The sequence below is a fragment of the Callionymus lyra genome, chromosome 18 (assembly GCF_982586985.1).
Source record: "Callionymus lyra chromosome 18, fCalLyr1.hap1.1, whole genome shotgun sequence".
Lineage (NCBI taxonomy): Eukaryota > Metazoa > Chordata > Actinopteri > Syngnathiformes > Callionymidae > Callionymus > Callionymus lyra.
Window position 1 is genome coordinate 4,549,898 of NC_141835.1, and position 19,431 is coordinate 4,569,328.

At 38.3% G+C, this 19,431-nt stretch overlaps 2 protein-coding genes across 6 annotated transcripts in view; both read left to right on the forward strand.

Annotated features, from left to right (window-relative positions):
* Positions 1 to 1,265: 1,265 nt before the first annotated feature.
* Positions 1,266 to 5,532, forward strand: srsf5a (serine and arginine rich splicing factor 5a). The gene is made up of 8 exons (XM_087779752.1): positions 1,266 to 1,388; positions 2,080 to 2,214; positions 2,279 to 2,349; positions 2,411 to 2,551; positions 2,753 to 2,822; positions 4,336 to 4,409; positions 4,473 to 4,580; positions 4,643 to 5,532. Exons 2-8 carry the CDS (start codon positions 2,089 to 2,091, stop codon positions 5,073 to 5,075), a joined length of 1,023 nt encoding a protein of 340 aa, XP_087635878.1. The 5' UTR covers positions 1,266 to 1,388; positions 2,080 to 2,088; the 3' UTR covers positions 5,076 to 5,532.
* A 1,271-nt stretch (positions 5,533 to 6,803) lies between these two features.
* Positions 6,804 to 19,431, forward strand: part of pacs2 (phosphofurin acidic cluster sorting protein 2) — a 77,809-nt gene continuing 65,181 nt past the window's right edge. For 3 of the 5 annotated variants that reach the window (XM_087779725.1, XM_087779727.1, XM_087779726.1), the window contains exon 1: positions 6,804 to 7,095. In XM_087779725.1, the coding sequence (XP_087635851.1) occupies positions 6,977 to 7,095 (119 nt within the window). In that variant the 5' untranslated portion in view covers positions 6,804 to 6,976. The remainder of the gene's footprint in view (positions 7,096 to 19,431) is intronic. The other 2 variants (XM_087779728.1, XM_087779729.1) reach the window with 1 other exon arrangement.

The following is a 19,431-nucleotide window of genomic DNA, read 5'->3' on the forward strand; positions in this document are numbered from 1 at the left end:
GTTATTAACGTGTAGAAACTGCTAATATGCTAATACAAGAATAAATAAGCAGGTTATTAACGTGTAATAACTGCTAATATGCTAATACATAAATAAATAAGCAGGTTATTAACGTTTAATAACTGGCTAATATGCTAATACAAGTATATATTTTTTTATTATTATTATTATTATTATAAATAATCAGTTTATTAACGTGTAATTGGTCCCAACGTTCACAATGACTTTGAAATCAAGTCAATATTTCCTCAAGATCATTGTTGTTTACTTTCCACCTCTCGTGCTTCGGCAGAAAGTCGATTATGGGATGTAATATGTACATTAGATCCATGTCGTCTCGTACAGCAAAGTGGTTGAAATACAAGGGATGTTCAAAGATCAAAGGTCGTAGTAGAGCTTTTCAAAATAAAGGTATTTAGAGTCTAGAGGTTAGAAGACGTTCTACGGTGATACATAGATTAAATCGGTGCTTTTAAAACAACACAACGTCAGTGTGTGAGGAAGTTTGTTTTTAAATCAAATAATCCTCACTTGTTTAATGAATGAATACAACTTTACAGCATCTTGTTGGTTATGAAATAGGAAATATATTGTTCTAATGCTGTGTATCTGGGATTTCTAATCAGGCTACAATATGAATCTCCCTATTTACTGTTGACGGGCAAGACTTTCAAAGGTTTAATGTGTGTTAACATTTCCTCAAAGTATGATTTTCAGAATAAAGAGATGGAAAACCTCTCAACATGTGCTTTTTAAAAAAAAAAAACTTTTCTTCAAAAAACGTTTTTAAAATACAAGTTAAGAAGATTATCTATAACATAAAGTAAGTAGATCTCGCTCATATATTGTAAAAGAAGAAACTGGCCGGAAGTAATAATTAAAAGGAAATGATTGATAGAAACGTTTATCAGTAACTTTACATTGATAAGACAAAGAAGAAACGACGCCTTCTGTAATATTAAGAGTCGATAAAAGTAAGTATTGTGTGTTAGTTTAAATGCTTTTCTTTTTTAAAAATATGTCAGAGTAACTCCGGAAGTACAACATAAAAGGATTTAAAAGCTGTATATTTCCATAGAGGCCTTCGATGCGGGTTGCCATATCGGTGAGATAATCAACGGCGCAGTAAAACAAGAAAGGGAGATAAATGGCTAAATGAATCACGTGGATTGGTTGAGATATGATTAACTCACGCGTTATATTTCGTAAATGGAAAGTTAGCCGCTAAATCCGGGCAGGTTTACGTATCAACGAGCGGGGGGGTTGGAGCGACCTGGCAACCCGTGCTTCCTGTTTCTTGTTCTTTGGACGAAACTCGCCATTTTGAGTCAGTCCATCGACGCCGCAGAGGAGGCGACAGTGTGCGAGAGGCTCCCCTGAAACACAACGTAAGAAGATGGCTTTTTATCTTTTTAAATGCAGCTCAAACGTTTCATTAGAGAAGCTTTACTTTTAGAAAGGTTGGACGGTGCACTGAGATTTGTGGATAGTGGTGTTTTTGTGCTCGCCGTGTGTTAGCTTCTGATGCTAGCTGCGTTGTTTCGTCACATAGGCTGGAAACGAAGGAATTCCTGCCATTTTATTTATGTATCTCACGTTTTCGTTTGAAATACTTATACTAGAACTCATTTAAAAAAGGGAGGGTAATGCATTTAACGACCTGGTCTTTAAATAACCTGCGCCGTGCCGGGATTTTTGAGCACGTTGCCGTCGCAGTGAAGGACTTGCGGCCTAAATTGTTTCTTCCATTTTTTTTAGATAAAATCCGCATCAAATTACTTCCAAAGTCGGTTAGATTTTAGTTTGGATGTATTTAAAGGCATCCGTTGTTCATCAGCGATTAAATCAATCGGACATGTTCTGATCTCGATTATCTAGATAAATAACACTATCATAACAAAGTAAATGTCCAACTACGTTGAAACAAGATTTAAAACGCATTAAGTGTTACATCTGTTTTGTTATCAATAACATTGATAGTATTTTGTTTTCATATTGGCCTCTCGGCGATCGAAAGGTCAAGGCTTTGTTGAGTTTGTTAACTCGAGTCATTTCATCACCACATTGTTCTGTTCACAGAATCTCACCATGAATGGATGCCGAGTCTTCATCGGCCGACTGAGTCCACACGCCAGGGAGAGGGACGTGGAGAAGTTCTTCAAAGGATACGGACGAATCCGAGAAGTCAACTTGAAAAACGGATTCGGATTTGTGGTTCGTTTAAAGTTTTTATTGAGAATGATCCATTTTATTTCAAGTGACTAATCTTTGTTTGTAGGAGTTTGACGATCACAGGGATGCGGACGACGCCGTGTACGAGTTGAATGGGAAGGAACTTTGCAGCGAAAGGTAATGACTCGACTTCGGAAGTGATTTTTGAGCATTAGTGCTAATTTAATTTCTTCCCCAGGGTCACCGTGGAGCACGCTCGCTCTCGCAGAGGACGTGGTGGTGGCGGCGGAGGGGGAGGCGGTGGTGGAGGAGGCGGCGGCGGTGGTGGTCCCATGGGACGCTTTGGAAGTTACCGTCCATCACGCAGCACTGGATCTAGGTACGACGTTAAACTATTGAACTGTTGAAGCCGTAAACCGAGTCACCCATTTAACAAGCAATTTCTGGCCTTCAGAGATTAATGATTAAACTGTTGGTAAACTTTGATCTGTGCGGACCAACAGCTCTACTTGGAACTTGTCGTCTCGGGAACAAGACAGTCTGACCTGAATATTAACATGTATTTGTGTCGTTTGTCCAGGTACGGACCCCCAGTGAGAACTGACCATCGTCTGGTGGTAGAGAATCTCTCGTCCCGCATCAGCTGGCAGGTAAGAAATGATCCGTATGAGAATGATGCTGTAGAATGTTCTGTAAACATCTAGTCTGTAGTTTAAAATGTTAAACCTAGGACCAAATTTAATCATGATGATCTAATTAACCTGAGATTCTGATTGGCTTGTTACTACTTATGTTTAGTCGTAGAGCTCGCCCACCATTGACAGTATTTGTTAAAGCATGTCAGTTAATGATGGGCGTTCTAGTAAAGATTGTTTTCAAAGCGCTGCTCAAACTTGATGCCTTATAATAGGTTTATGGCGTCAGAACTGTGCAGCGCCCTCTTCTGGTTATTTTTTTCTGAATAGTGTCCATTTTGGTGCCTCTCCTTACACGCAGTTGCCGCCGGTCTAAGGTCTTGGCTGGACCCTAAGCGGGTGAAAGTGGTCTAGCGCAGGATACGGTAGCCTTAGGAGGTCCGTAGCCAGTCTGGAGGTTCTGTGGGCTGGCATCCCCGACTGCTGTAACTCCCCTCAAATCTGCGGCTCCCTACACTCTGCCGTTTGGTCTTTTTCTGTTGCTGATGGAGCTGGGGGGGGTGCTGAGTTGGGGCGCACACCCCTCCTCCTACTTGCTCTCTGGTGGTCCCTTACTTGTGGAGGCCGGATGCCGAGTCAAGGCCGTGGTCGTTTCTCGAGGGCTTAACACTGCATTGGTTCCCATTTGCTATTTGGACACGTGGCTCTTTTCTTATGTCTTCCTGGGTATGGAATGGTAAGTAGCATAAAACTCATGTGATTGGGTTTGAAGAGGGTTGGGTGGTTACAGGGTTCAACACAGATTGAATGCACCACATCAGTCACTGTTGCTCGTCTCGAACAGATGTTTCCCTCAGTGCTCTGTGAAAAAAAAACGATCGCGGTTCAAACCATGTTGGTGGCGGCGGCGCTTTACGTGGCCCCCGTGGTTTGTTCAAAATTAGATTCATGTTCATAACTGACTTGTAAAGATACAGAGAACATGGACTATTGTACAGAGACTGAGGTTTGAATATTGCTAAAAGATTTTGCCCCTTTTTTTTAGTTTGACACCCCTGTCTTTGAGGGTTAATGCTCCGAGTTCAATGATGGTCAATTTACTTTAGTATCATTTTTTAAAATAAGGATCCAGTGCATGTGCTTTTATCTTAAAGTAGCTTCTTGGTTCTCACGTCACGAGAAATATTTCATGCTATGAAATCAATTTGACTCTATGATCTCATTCGTTTAATCGACCACATCTGTTCGATTCGATGTGAAAGTGACTTATTTTCTGATCATTTGCACTGAGCAAGCCTTAAAGATCCACCACACGAATACTTAGATTAATTTATGGGTATTTGTATGATTCTAGTTGATCCAGTGACAGGGAAAACGCACACATTCACTTTCTATTGTTAAGACAGCAGTAGAATGACCACAAGTGTTTCTGTTGCTGCTCATCTCTCCCCCTGCAGGTGTGACGAGGCTGCGGCGCCCCCGCCTGTCGGCCTCTGTTAATAATCCTGTCGCACTATGTTTGAAACAGGACCTGAAGGACATGATGCGAAAGGCTGGAGAGGTTACCTTTGTTGACGCTCACAGACCCAACAAATACGAAGGGTGAGTTTGTGTGTCTCTGGTCCAGTCAAAACATGTCCTGACATCTGTGTTCGTGGCCCTCAGGGTTGTTGAGTTTGCCTCTCGCAGTGATATGAAGAACGCCATATCAAAGTTTGACGGGACGGACCTGAACGGTCGTAAACTGAAGGTCTTCGAGGAGAGCCGGGGAGGGTGAGTCGAGCTTTTATTTTGACGTCAGAACGTGGCGCTCACTTCCTGCGTTACTTTCACAGGCGCAGCAGGAGCCGCTCCAGGTCCCGCAGCTACACGCGCTCCAGGAGCCGCGACAGATCCAGGAGCCGGGACCGATCCAGGAGCCGCTCCAGGAACCACAACCGCTCCCGGAGCCGCTCCAGGTCCGTCAGTCGCACCCCGGAGAAGAAGTCCTCCGGCGACGCCAAGGACCAGGCCAGGTCCCGCTCTCGCTCCAAGTCCCGTTCCAAGTCTCGCTCCAAATCCAGGTCCAAGTCTCGCTCCAGATCCAGACCCAAGTCCCGGTCCAAGTCCCGCTCAAAGTCCAGATCCAAGTCCCGCTCAAAATCCAGATCCAAATCCCGTTCAAAGTCTCGCTCTAGGTCTCGCTCCCAGACGCCGCCACCCCCCGCCCCCCAACACGAGCGGTCTCGCTCCAGATCCCGGTCCCGCTCCGCCGACAGCGCACACTGAGCTCCAAGATTCTTTTAGTCTCGTCGTAGGATAAGTTTCTCTCCGTCAGCCGGAGGCATGTGTTTATTTTGTGAAGCAAAGGTGATGGTTCTCCTTCACTTGGTTTTTTCCCTCCTAAAACTTAGTTAAATGTCTTTTTTTTTTCTTTTTTTTCACGACCGTTTCTTTCATTCGTTCGTCGTCCTTCCGTCTCCGCGGCGCGTGTAGCATGTTATCTGCTGAGTAGGAGGTTCTGAGCTCACTGCCCATGATGATCCAAACATCTCAAATTCAAATCTTTTTAAACCCGTGACTCAAAGTTGGAGGTTAATTGCCTGTATTTTGGACCGTTTAACGTTCTAGAGATTTTCTGGAAAAACTTCTGACACGCTTTAAATGTGGCTTTTTTTTTTTTTTTTAATTATGTTTTGCAACTCGTGAAGCAAAGTGTCTGAAAAATAAAGACTTTGACAAACAAGTCCTATTGTGGGTTTTTTTTTTCTCATGCCTTGATGCAACATATTTTAGTTTAGAAGTGATACACATGTTTATGCTAAATTCTGAATATAGTTTGGGTTTCCTTCTATCAATAGAACTGTTATCAGCGTCTCTAGAATGTTTAGGTTTAATGTCCGTATATTTTGGTTGTTGCCAAACAAGTTTTAAGTTCCTTGATAGTAAGTGTGTTGGACTAAAGCTAAATTTGAAGGTAGCCAAACTTTAACACATTTGTACACTAACTGAAGGTCAAATGATTTGTTCATATAAGGGATTAAAGTCTTAAACTGGCTACTTTTAATACAAGACTGAAGTCGTCACAGAATAACCGTCCAGTTTACAGCTAGGTTTAAGTTTACACGGTGTTTATGCATCAGGTTTTCACCCAATATCGTTGGTATCTATTGCAAAAATAGGGATGTCTTCGCTTAGACTGCTGCCCCTGCGACCCGATACAGTATCTAGTAAACAAGTGGAAGCAAACACATTCATAGCAACACTATCTCCTGGTAATACACAATTAAATACACTCCAGCAGCCACACACTTCCTGTTATGTAACATTATGCTGTAAAGAACTTAATATAACCCTAGACAAGTCATTTTTAGGAGAAGTTCACATAAAAATACTCTCATTATTCCATATAATTGATTTTTCTTTGATTCTAACCATCAATATGTATGTGGGTTGCTTGAGAACCTGGCTGCTGCATGGGTTTGAATGGCTGAATCTAATGTGACTTACAGGGTGGTTCGCACATAAATCATTAAAAATAATAAACTTTTATTGCCAAATATAGAATAAAAGATTGAAATAATATAACACAAAATAGGCAATATATTGGCAGCCATTTATATGTAATAATAGCCATTTATTGGTTTATATATAGTAAATTGTACTTTTATTTTCTAAGAACAAACAGTTTTATGTCAAGTGCATCGTTTTAAAACCGAAATAAAATACATCTACATACTATTAATATAAATAATGTTCGATCGATAATCGGTTACTTCTTTGTGATTGACCATATTATTGATAAACAATTAAAAAAGAGTAGATCATATGCATCATGGTTTTGAAACATCTTTTATTTGATATACATATTTAAATTGTATTCATTTATATTTAAAACGAGAACACGCGATGGCGCGTGTGCTTCCTGGTCCGGCCAGTGTGTGGCGCTGTTCCCCCGCCGGGCGCCTCAGCAGCAGCAGCAGCAGCGCGTTCGGTCACAACACGCTCAGCGGTCGCTGGTTCACTTCTGTCTCACCGAAGAAGAAGAAGAAGAAGAAACCATGAGCTCCCGGACCGAGTGACGACCCCCCCTGACGAGGACTCCTTCCAAAGACCCCGGAACCGGGTCCGTGTCGCCAGCCGAACCCGCCGCTCTCTGCACCGGACCGTCCCGCCCGCAGAGCCGGACCATGGCGGAGAGAAGCGGGCGCCTGAGCCTGGCGGGCAGCGGGGGTCTCAACAGACCCCTGCCCATGAACCTGTTCGCCACCTGGGAGATCGACGGGTCCTCGCCGAACTGCGTCCCCAGGTGAGCCGCTGCTGCACTGCGGGTTCTGAGACTCACGTGTTCCACCTGCTGTCCTGGCGCACCTGGACCCCCCCGCTGAGGGGGCTTTAGTTCGGGGTCCAGGTGTGACCTGTCCGAGGTAACCTTTTCGCCGCGTGACGTCATCGAGGATCTGAACTTATTGACCCCCAGAGGTGATGGTTCTTCAAGGGGCCACTTTAAATGAATGTTGTTAGGGGCCGTCAAGCAGAAAGAAATCCCCCCTAAAAAAAGAAGGACATTCGTCATAAGGTCGTGACTTTTATTAAGTGAAATAATATTTTTATTCTTGTATGTATGAGTTTTTTTTAAAACATTACTTTAAAAAAATATTTTGAGGGATTACTATATATATAAAAAATTACACACAAAAAGGAGGGGAAAAGTAAATAAGTGGTATGTGAAAATGTAAATTAATAATAAATACAAAATACATTTGTTAATGCATTAGAACCATTTTATACATGATCATACTTTGACATTACGAGGGCCGCATGTGGCCCCCGGGCTGCACTTTGCCCTGGTCTGTTATTATATCAAAAAACGTTTAAATAACATTTAATTATTTTTTATATTTATTTATTGATTCAGTCAAAATAAAGTTCCAAGGAAAAGGTCATATATTTTTAACATAGCTCAATAAAAATAAGGAATAATAAAGATAAATTAATCTTAAAATCGATCTGACGTCATCAAAACAGAGTAAATTATCTTGGTGACGTTACAACTTGTTATGTAAGTAAATAAATAGTTTTTAAAAATATTACTGTTCAAAAGATCTTTCTGAATCTTTTGCGCCATAAATGTCATTTTAAAAAACGAAAAGCAAAACCTCAGAAGTGTTAGCAAAACATCACGTTAGCTTATGAAGCTAATAGAATGATAGAACATTTTTAAGGAAAGGTTTGGACTACATAGCGAATAAATGATAGTTTATCGACGCTAGCTTCGCTTTAGTGACACTTCTTTTCCAACATTAACAGCTAGGATGAAGAAAATATTTAAATATTTAAAGATAACATTCAGCTTTAAAAATGAGTTAAAAATGATGCTAGCTTGCTGTTAGCTTGACAGAGAGAGTTCTAATGTAGATGCTTTTTAAATGTTTACATATTTTCAGCATCTTTAGATGCTAAATGTTTTAAGAATTTACACTAAACATTACATTAAAATAAACATTTTCGTTTCAAAACCTGTTAAACTTAACAGGTGGTTCTTAAACCTAAACTTTATTTAGCTAATGTTAGCTTTACACTTAGCAAGTAATGCTACAGTGGTCACAAGTGAATTATTACTTTATAGAAATAAAGTGTAATGACTTTAAATCTCAGGTTTGATTCCGTATACGATCAGCCTTCTTTGGCTTCAGTTGACTTGATTTAAAGCAGACATTAGAGATACTTAACGATATTAACGACACTTGCAGCAGACATTGAACGCATCCTTTAAAAACGATGACTATCTTCTTCTTCCTGCTAAATTAAAAGTGTGGAGCGCGTCATCCTCAGAGGCCGAGTCAGCATGTATTTGTCGCAGAAGATAAAGAAAGTGATGCTGTTTAAATATATTTCTCAAGTTTTGTTTTATACTTTATTACATCTTCTCTGTAATCTCACTCTTCCTCACAACATTTATCAATTGAATATTTTACTTTTGATTTGGATCATTTGGTCTGGTGTTGAAGTAATTCAATATAGATGTACTATATGTTGATGTGGCTGTATTTTCAAGTATGATCTTTTAACAATGGATCTTAGTTTTTAAATAATTCTTCCTTTATTTCGTCTTAACCTTTATTTTGTTTTTACTGAATCATCTTCAAAGGTGCGAAATTTAGTTTTATCAAGAATCACATGATACGATATCTGTCAGGATTCAATGATATGACCTATTGCTATATATAGTGATAGTATAGTAACAAGTATATATGTGTAGTATTGTCCAGTACTTGACTCTGGTGTTGTGATAGTGTAGTAACAAGTATATATGTGTAATATTGTCGAGTACTTGACTCTGGTGTTGTGATAGTGTAGTAACAAGTATATATGTGTAGTATTGTCCAGTACTTGACTCTGGTGTTGTGATAGTGTAGTAACAAGTATATATGTGTAGTATTGTCCAGTACTTGACTCTGGTGTTGTGATAGTGTAGTAACAAGTATATATGTGTAGTATTGTCCAGTACTTGACTCTGGTGTTGTGATAGTGTAGTAACAAGTATATATGTGTAGTATTGTACAGTACTTGACTCTGGCGTTGTGATAGTGTAGTAACAAGTATATATGTGTAGTATTGTCCAGTACTTGACTCTGGCGTTGTGATAGTGTAGTAACAAGTATATATGTGTAGTATTGTCCAGTACTTGACTCTTGTGTTGTGATAGTGTAGTAACAAGTATATATGTGTTGTATTGTCCAGTACTTGACTCTTGTGTTGTGATAGTGTAGTAACAAGGATATATGTGTAGTATTGTCCAGTACTTGACTCTGGTGTTGTGATAGTGCAGTAACAAGGATATATGTGTAGTATTGTCCAGTACTTGACTCTGGTGTTGTGATACTGGACTCTGTCTCCTCTCGTCCTCAGTCATCACTGGGATCTAGTTTCATTGTTCCTTGCTCTAGAAAGGCGCTTTAGAAATAACCATCACTTACTTACTTACTTACTTACCTACTTACTTACTTACTTTAGCTGTGTAGGAAGTAATGACTGCAGCCATCTAGCTGCCGGAAGTTGAATTGCAACACAAAAATGAACAAAGGTCGTTAATATTTGCGTGTTACTTGTAAATAATAATGATTAAAAAGTGAATTATTATATTTTAAAAACTGATACTGGGACGTTTATCATCGATACAGTTGCAATATAAACTCTATATATATAGAGTTTATATATATATATATACATTTATATTGTTATATCAACATTTTCTTACATCCTTATACTATACACTGACATTTTACCCAATTTCTTTTTGCTTAAATCTCACAAATACTGGAAATTGTATTCAGTGAATCAGTGGCGTTTTTATTTGTTTTCAATTTTTTATTCGGTGCAATTTCAATTAATTTTATTATTGACTTTTATACGTTCATACCTCTGCCAAGGTGCTCACAGTACCCGTGACCTTGACCTTGAGTAATAACGACACGGTACCGTGAACCGATAAAAATGATTCAAGGGTTAATATCCTGGACGTCGTGTGTTCACCGCCTCACACCCTTAAATAATCACGGATCTTCAAGTCCCAGAAGCCCCGGGGCCATTAGCAGGAAGTGCTGCATCTTCAGAGGAGGCGTGGCTTCAGTCACCTCTTCATAACTCCGGTGATGCGACTCCATCTTCTTCCTCCAGTAGCAGGATTTCTTTCCTCAAGTCGATAACGATGCAACCCGAGTCCTCAGGCCGGTGTTTGTGAAGTGGGCTCCGGCTGTTCTCTCCGGGCCCTCGTCCCACCGGGGACGGGTCCGGACCCGGAGACAGAGCCGGGATTGATGGGGGCCCCTCGAGACGGCAGCTGGAGCCAGTAGGCCGGTCATATTTGTGCCCGTCGGAGGGACGATGGTGCTGAGATGAGCCTTTGAGAGACGGGAGGACACTCGGGCTTTTGTCCCGGCGCCGCCCGGGACGTCCACGCCGCGGGAATGTAGAGTGGAGTGGGATGAAGGAGAGTCGGACCTTCATTGTTGGGTCCGTGGCTGTTTCAAGTTATGAAGACACGGGTCCACATGTTGTTCCTGTTCATCTTAGTCCAGGTTCTGAAGACCATCTATGGTTTTATGACCATATATCTGAGGGAGAACCTTCCAGAGGCTTCACTCGAACAGAAATACATCAAATAATGACACACATCGAACTGCTTTTGTGATCTAGAAGAACAGAAAGTAAAAGAGTTTCAAAAGGAAGGTCAAGGCGACACACTTTTACTCCTTCGATCTTATTAGGTAGGTAGAACTTTATTGATCACAATTGGAAATTGTTTTTTCCCAACTAGCCACAGCAAATAGAGGAATTTTTCATAAAAAAAAAGAACAATGAGAAATAAAGAGAAAGAACAAGATGATACAATCTAAGTCTAAAGATAAAGATAAAGAACATAGATCAAAGAAAAATAACAAAGACAAAGGATGCAAAGATTAACATAGAACAGAACGTCATGATACTTTTACTCCACTCCTGCCCCAGAACTCAGAATTGTACAATTTAATGGCCCGAGAAATGAATGAGTCCCTGAGTCTATTTGTTTTGCCCCTGGGGAGGGAAGATTACATTCACCTCAAGATTAATTCAATTCAAAATAAAAGCAAGTCTTGTTTTGGCCAGGAAATTTTCTACGAAGTTTTCTCCAAATTTTTGTTCTTTTTTGTCTTAAATTGTCTCTGAAAATGATAGTAATTTTTGAGTCTTTAAAACAAACTACAATTAAAAGTGGATTATTTGTTCTGCCGGTTTTCATCAGAAGTAGTTTCTATTTTGTTTATCATTTTATATCCTTTACAGTGAATTATTTTTGCAGTTGTCTCTTGTTTTGAGGCAGAAATTAGTTTATTCCTTTATTCTTTATTGTTTTCTTGTCCAAATGGTTTAAAAAAAAAAATAGAATATTATTATATCAATTAGATGGACTTTATTAACTCCTCTGGAAATCTCTTTCTGGAAATTAGCTTCCAGTTCACAGCAAGTTTCATAAAAACGGAACAAGAACAAAGTGCAAACCAAATAACTAAGGGCAAGTATAAAGAGCATGGATCAAAAAGAAAAGAACATAGTTCAAAAAGAAAAGAACATAGTTCAAAAGGAAACAACTCAAAGAAAGGATACAAAGATTAACATAAAATAGAATCATGAATGAGTCCCTGGGTCTGTTAGTGTTGCAATTTCGCATTATTTTGTATAAATATCAGATTTCTTCTGCGGGAAATCATGTATTAAGGTTTTCCTTTTGAGGAAGATTTTTTATCTTTTGTGCCTTTCCAAAAAGAAATTGTGTTTTTTGATCCTCTACGATGAATAATTTATTTTGCTGGTTCTTTTTTTTTGGTCTAAATATAGTTTTGGTCTCGAATGCGACGCCGTCAGTGAAGCTCAACTCGATCCTTCTGCGGATCCGCGAGCGTAAAGTTGCCGAGTCAGAGTCTGTAGCGTCGAGTCAAAGCTCCCGATGTCACGGATCCACTGGTGTCCTCTGCTGATGCAGCTCCTGGAGGACGAGGACGTCCGTCTCCGCAGGACGATCGATGTCGATCTGACTTTGGATCGACTCGTCGTCCTGAGAGGAATCGTCGCCTCATGTATGGAACGAGGAAGGACTCGTCGCGACGTCGTCCTGGTTCTGATGACCGATTTGAAAACGTCGAAATAAAAGCTTCGATCTGGTGCATTGTGGGAGATGTAGTTCATGGTAGATACGGGTCATTGTCCCGCAGTTGATCATTGAAAGCGAAGCGACGTTAAATCTTCATAAACGACGTTTTTAACGAGACACTTTTAAGAGGTTTTTGTTATTGACCGGCTTTAAAAAACATCACCTTTGTTTAGCGTCTCCAGGAAACACCTGAAGGCAGGTGAGCTGGAGGAGTGTTAAGTGTTGCCGACTCATCAGGTGCGAGTAAAGAAAGATGATCCTGAAAGAAACTGGCAGCCAGTGAAGAGTTTTGAAGGATCAGAGAAATGTGAGTTCTTCTACTAGAGCGGCTCAGAATTCTGGCTGCAGAGTTTTGTATGAACTGCAGAAAACGGACACGAAAACAAACTGTTACAATAGTATTAACGACACAAATGCATGGATTATAATGTATATATATATATATATATATTATATAATGTATATAAGATCCATATCGTGTTGTGACGACATTTTCCTAAGATTTGTAGCGAAGAATAAACTGTTTCTCACTTACTTTCGATGATATTTCGTGATTCACAAGCTCACGCTCTTGCGTTTAGTTGCGTTTGCTGTGGCGTCCGATGGATTTCGGCATTTTTTTGTGGTAAATCTACTGCACGTGGGTTTACTCCGGACACTCCGGTTTCCTCCCACAGTCCAAAAACATAAAGAGGTTCATTGAGAACTTGCGGGAAATTGTCCGTTATTCATATGAGTGTGTGTGTGAATGGTTGTCTGTCTTTGTGTGTGCCCTGAGACAGACTGGCGTCCTGTCCAGGGTGTCCCCTGCCTCTCACCCTATGAAACTGGGATAGACTCCAGTCTCCCCGTGACCTCCATAAGGTAGAAAATGAATGAATGAATGAATCTACTGCACATACTTTGAACTCAGGCTCAAAACTGGCCCACCAAGAGTTACTTAGTGGCCAGTGAGAGAGGTCAAAGGTCATTTGTGGTTCACCGAGAACTAGGTCACGTATGATGCTCGTCCAGGTCACGACCCGTGATAACACGTCGCTCAAGAAAGCGATAAGATTAGTGACGTCAACGATTAATGCGTCGTCTGCAAATAGACACATTTTTGTGTCGTTTTTTTTCTTTAGACTTTGACCACAAAAGGTGTTTTATTTTGGAGTCTCGTGCAGTCGATGGTCTGGTCGAGATGAACGAGATCCGTGTCCTTCACCTGAGAAGCTTGAACTACAAAGAAGTCCTCGTCGTCTGAGAACCCTGGTCTTAGACTTAGATGAGGGACTGGATGTGTCAGTGAAAATGCAAAGTTCAATTAATTAATTATCATTTATGTCATAATATCATGACTTCCTTTATCATATATTCATTCTTTAACCATTTTTCCTTCACTCAACATTATTAATTCTCATTCTAACCTTTAGAACGTAACACACGAGTTTAACTGGCGTTCACTTCATTAATCATTCACGATTATTTATTGATAAAATGACTCGATTATCGTCCGTCATCTCGTTTATTGATAGAACCTGTCAGACGGTTGTTCTACTTGTTAAGTGTAGAATAGAACAGAAAGTGTTTTATTCTTCTTATTATTTTATTTAACTTATTTTGTTGTTGGTTATATTTCTCTGCACAGTTTTTAAATCTATTATTATTGTATTTATTTGCCACAGAATGGCTGCATTGCTGATTGGTTCTGTTTTTCTGTTTATTTTGTGTTTTGTCTTGTTTTATTCTTTACTGATGCGACAAAATAAATCCTATGTATTTTTTACTGCCAAATTAAATAAAGAATCTGATTTATTTATTTTATTTAACTTGTTTGGTTGATGGAGTGTTGACTCATATTTGTGCTTTATTTTTATTATTGTATTTATTATATTTAACTTGCGTTCTTGTTAGGCTGGACTTTTGTATTTTGCTATAATTTTAAATGTAGTTAGTTTATTATATTTGTTAGTTTTTAATTGTGTTGTTTTTAGGATGGACTTTTTTTTTCTCCATTTGTTGAGCAAAGTTTTCTTTTCTTCTTCTTCTTCTTCTTATTCTTCTTCTTCTTCTTCTTCTTCTTCTTCTTCTTCTTCTTCTTCTTATTGTTATTATATTTAACTTGTTTTGTTGTTATAGTGGACTGATATATTTTTCTATACTTTTCTAGTACAGTTTTCTTGTATTATTATTATTATTATATTTAACTTGTTTTGTTGTTATAGTGGACTGATATATTTTCTAAACTTTTCTAGTACAGTTTTCTTGTATTATTATTATTATATTTAACTTGTTTAGTTGTTAGTGTGGACTGATATATTTTCTAAACTTTTCTAGTACAGTTTTCTTGTATTATTATTATTATATTTAACTTGTTTTGTTGTTATAGTGGACTGATATATTTTCTATACTTTTCTAGTACAGTTTTCTTGTATTATTATTATTATATTTAACTTGTTTTGTTGTTATAGTGGACTGATATATTTTCTATACTTTTCTAGTACAGTTTTCTTGTATTATTATTATTATAGTTTACTTGTTTTGTTGTTATAGTGGAGTGATATATTTTCTATACTTTTCTAGTACAGTTTTCTTGTATTATTATTATTATTATATTTAACTTGTTTTGTTGTTATAGTGGACTGATATATTTTCTATACTTTTCTAGTACAGTTTTCTTGTATTATTATTATTATATTTAACTTGTTTTGTTGTTATAGTGGACTGATATATTTTCTATACTTTTCTAGTACAGTTTTCTTGTATTATTATTATTATATTTAACTTGTTTTGTTGTTATAGTGGACTGATATATTTTCTATACTTTTCTAGTACAGTTTTCTTGTATTATTATTATTATATTTAACTTGTTTTGTTGTTATAGTGGACTGATATATTTTCTATACTTTTCTAGTACAGTTTTCTTGTATTATTATTATTATATTTAACTTGTTTTGTTGTTATAGTGGACTGATATATTTTCTATACTTTTCTAGTACAGTTTTCTTGTATTATTATTATTATATTTAACTTGTTTAGTTGTTATAGTGGACTGATATATTTTTCTATACTTTTCTAGTACAGTTTTCTTGTATTATTATTATTATATTTAACTTGTTTAGTTGTTATAGTGGACTGATATATTTTTCTATACTTTTCTAGTACAGTTTTCTTGTATTATTATTATTATATTTAACTTGTTTTGTTGTTATAGTGGACTGATATATTTTCTATACTTTTCTAGTACAGTTTTCTTGTATTATTATTATTATATTTAACTTGTTTTGTTGTTATAGTGGACTGATATATTTTCTATACTTTTCTAGTACAGTTTTCTTGTATTATTATTATTATATTTAACTTGTTTTGTTGTTATAGTGGACTGATATATTTTCTATACTTTTCTAGTACAGTTTTCTTGTAATATTATTATTATATTTAACTTGTATTTTTCACTTTGGTTAGTGGAGATTGTTTTTAATTTCTTGCTTTGCATACAAAACATGAATTTTAAAAACAATATTAAAAAAAAAGTGAATCTACATGTAAATATGTAACTAATATATATATATATATATATATATATATAGCTAAAATATTTTTGTCTCTTGTTTTACCTCTGAATGACTGCAGGTAGAGGTTTATTTAAGTTTAACTCACTAAACAGAATATAAACGTTTCCTCCTCAATTGAGCCCTGAGTACGGACTTGCAGGCTCGTCTCCTGCTGCAGTTGCATATAAAAACCCAGAGTTTCTATTATCGTTCCCTTTGCTGAGCCTTAAATAACTATTTTCTCAATCCTGAGCAGGAACGCCGGAGAAATGTAGGTCAGGTCGCTTTTTGGAAAGTTGGGAGCGGAGCTTAGAAGGGCGAGCATGTTGTAGTAATTAGGAAAAGCTGCCTCTCTCTCTCTCTGAGTCACGACCCCGTCCTCGTCTAAACCCACAGAACCAGAACCAGAACCTCCTGCTTAAGTGAGCAGTCGAGCCGCCATTGACTGATCCTTGCTGAGTCAGCGGTTTAATCTGAGACGTCCCACTAGAACACTGTCGTTTGAATGGATTAAGTGTGTTGGAGCGTCTTCACTTGTTTCAGGGAACATGGTTCATATTCATGTGCACTTGTTTCAGGGAACATGGTTCATATTCATGTGCACTTGTTTCAGGGAACATGGTTCATATTCATGTGCACTTGTTTCAGGGAACATGGTTCATATTCATGTGCACTTGTTTCAGGGAACATGGTTCATATTCATGTGCACTTGTTTCAGGGAACATGGTTCATATTCATGTGCACTTGTTTCAGGGAACATGGTTCATATTCATGTGCACTTGTTTCAGGGAACATGGTTCATATTCACGTCCACTTGTTTCAGGGAACATGGTTCATATTCATGTGCACTTGTTTCAGGGAACATGGTTCATATTCATGCGCACTTGTTTCAGGGAACATGGTCCATATTCACATCCACTTGTTTCAGGGAACATGGTTCATATTAACGTCCACATGTTTCAGGGAACATGGTCCATATTCACGTCCACTTGTTTCAGGTAACATGGTTCATATTAACGTCCACATGTTTCAGGGAACATGGTCCATATTCACGTCCACATGTTTCAGGGAACATGGTTCATATTCACGTCCACATGTTTCAGGGAACATGGTCCATATTCACGTCCACTTGTTTCAGGGAACATGGTTCATATTAACGTCCACATGTTTCAGGGAACATGGTCCATATTCACGTCCACTTGTTTCAGGGAACATGGTTCATATCCATGTGCACTTGTTTCAGGGAACATGGTTCATATTAAAGTCCACATGTTTCAGGGAACATGGTTCATATTCATGTGCACTTGTTTCAGGGAACATGGTTCATATTCACGTCCACTTGTTTCAGGGAACATGGTTCGTATTCATGTGCACTTGTTTCAGGGAACATGGTTCATATTCACGTCCACTTGTTTCAGGGAACATGGTTCGTATTCATGTGCACTTGTTTCAGGGAACATGGTTCATATTCATGTGCACTTGTTTCAGGGAACATGGTTCATATTCATGTGCACTTGTTTCAGGGAACATGGTTCATATTCACGTGCACTTGTTTCAGGGAACATGGTTCATATTCATGTGCACTTGTTTCAGGGAACATGGTTCATATTCACGTCCACTTGTTTCAGGGAACATGGTTCATATTAACGTCCACATGTTTCAGGGAACATGGTTCATATTCACGTCCACATGTTTCAGGGAACATGGTCCATATTCACATCCACTTGTTTCAGGGAACATGGTTCATATTAACGTCCACATGTTTCAGGGAACATGGTCCATATTCACGTCCACTTGTTTCAGGTAACATGGTTCATATTAACGTCCACATGTTTCAGGGAACATGGTCCATATTCACGTCCACATGTTTCAGGGAACATGGTTCATATTCACGTCCACATGTTTCAGGGAACATGGTCCATATTCACGTCCACTTGTTTCAGGGAACATGGTTCATATCCATGTGCACTTGTTTCAGGGAACATGGTTCATATTAACGTCCACATGTTTCAGGGAACATGGTCCATATTCACGTTCACTTGTTTCAGGGAACATGGTCCATATTCACGTCCACTTGTTTCAGGGAACATGGTTCATATTAACGTCCACATGTTTCAAGGAACATGGTCCATATTCACATCCACTTGTTTCAGGGAACATGGTTCATATTAACGTCCACATGTTTCAGGGAACATGGTCCATATTCACATCCACTTGTTTCAGGGAACATGGTTCATATTAACGTCCACATGTTTCAGGGAACATGGTCCATATTCACGTCCACTTGTTTCAGGGAACATGGTTCATAGTAACGTCCACATGTTTCAGGGAACATGGTTCATATTTGGTCTTATCTCGTCTAAATCGTGTTCTTTTTTCTCTGGTTGCCTATAAAAGTTCATCCGGGAATGAGTCACAAACCTTTGTTTATCCAGAACTCCCGCGATCGTCACAAGGATCTAATGAGTTTTCCACAAACAAGTCAAGAACAGATTTCTTTCATCCATTAAACCCATGACAACTTTGACCTTTACACACGTAATTCACAACATATTTTCTCGTTTGTGTCGTAACTTTTGTACTTCCTGTGCACTGGAGTGTTCTGTCAACGACACACATATTTAGATCAGTTATTGACGACCAATAATAAACATAAAACATCAGTAAGTGCTAATACTTCCTCGGTTGACCCACATATTTCTCAGTTAACAGACCAGGTTTGTTCTGTCAATATTCTGCGAGTTTAAATCCCTCAAATATTTGGACATGGCACTTCCTCATAAAAGCCTTTTTGGCCGTGTTTGCCATTTTTTAAAATCAAGAAATGTATCTATACTGTCTTTCTCTGGGTGCCAGTGGTTCTGGAACGTTGAGGAACTGTTAAAAGATATCTTTTATAAATAAGTAAGTAAGAAATTAAAGGTTATTTCTTAAGCGCCTAAATCAGATCACTGATGGAAGGTCTGACCATGAATAGATCTGAAAGTAAGAACCAGAATTTTAAAATGATCCTGAAAGAAACTGGCAGCCAGTGAAGAGTTTGAAGGAGAAATGTGAGTTCTTCTACTAGAGCAGCTCAGAATTCTGACCGCAGGCGAGACAGATCCTTCTTGTTTGGACATGAAAATAAACTGTTACAATAGTTAAACGACACAAACGCATAGATTATAATCTCCAGATCTTGTTGTGACAACACTTTACTAAATTTATATATATTTCTCAGTTGAAGGAAACAGTGTTGAACGAGAACATGAGTGAAAAGAATGATTTTCTGCGGAGAGTTTATTTTTTATTATGCAGTTATTTCCGCATGTTTGATCAGATAATAAATATTCAATTTTCATCAACGGAACTTAAGAGTTCTAGTGTTGAGTGCAAAGCTTCTTTTATTTCAACAATCTTTATTTATTTATTTTAC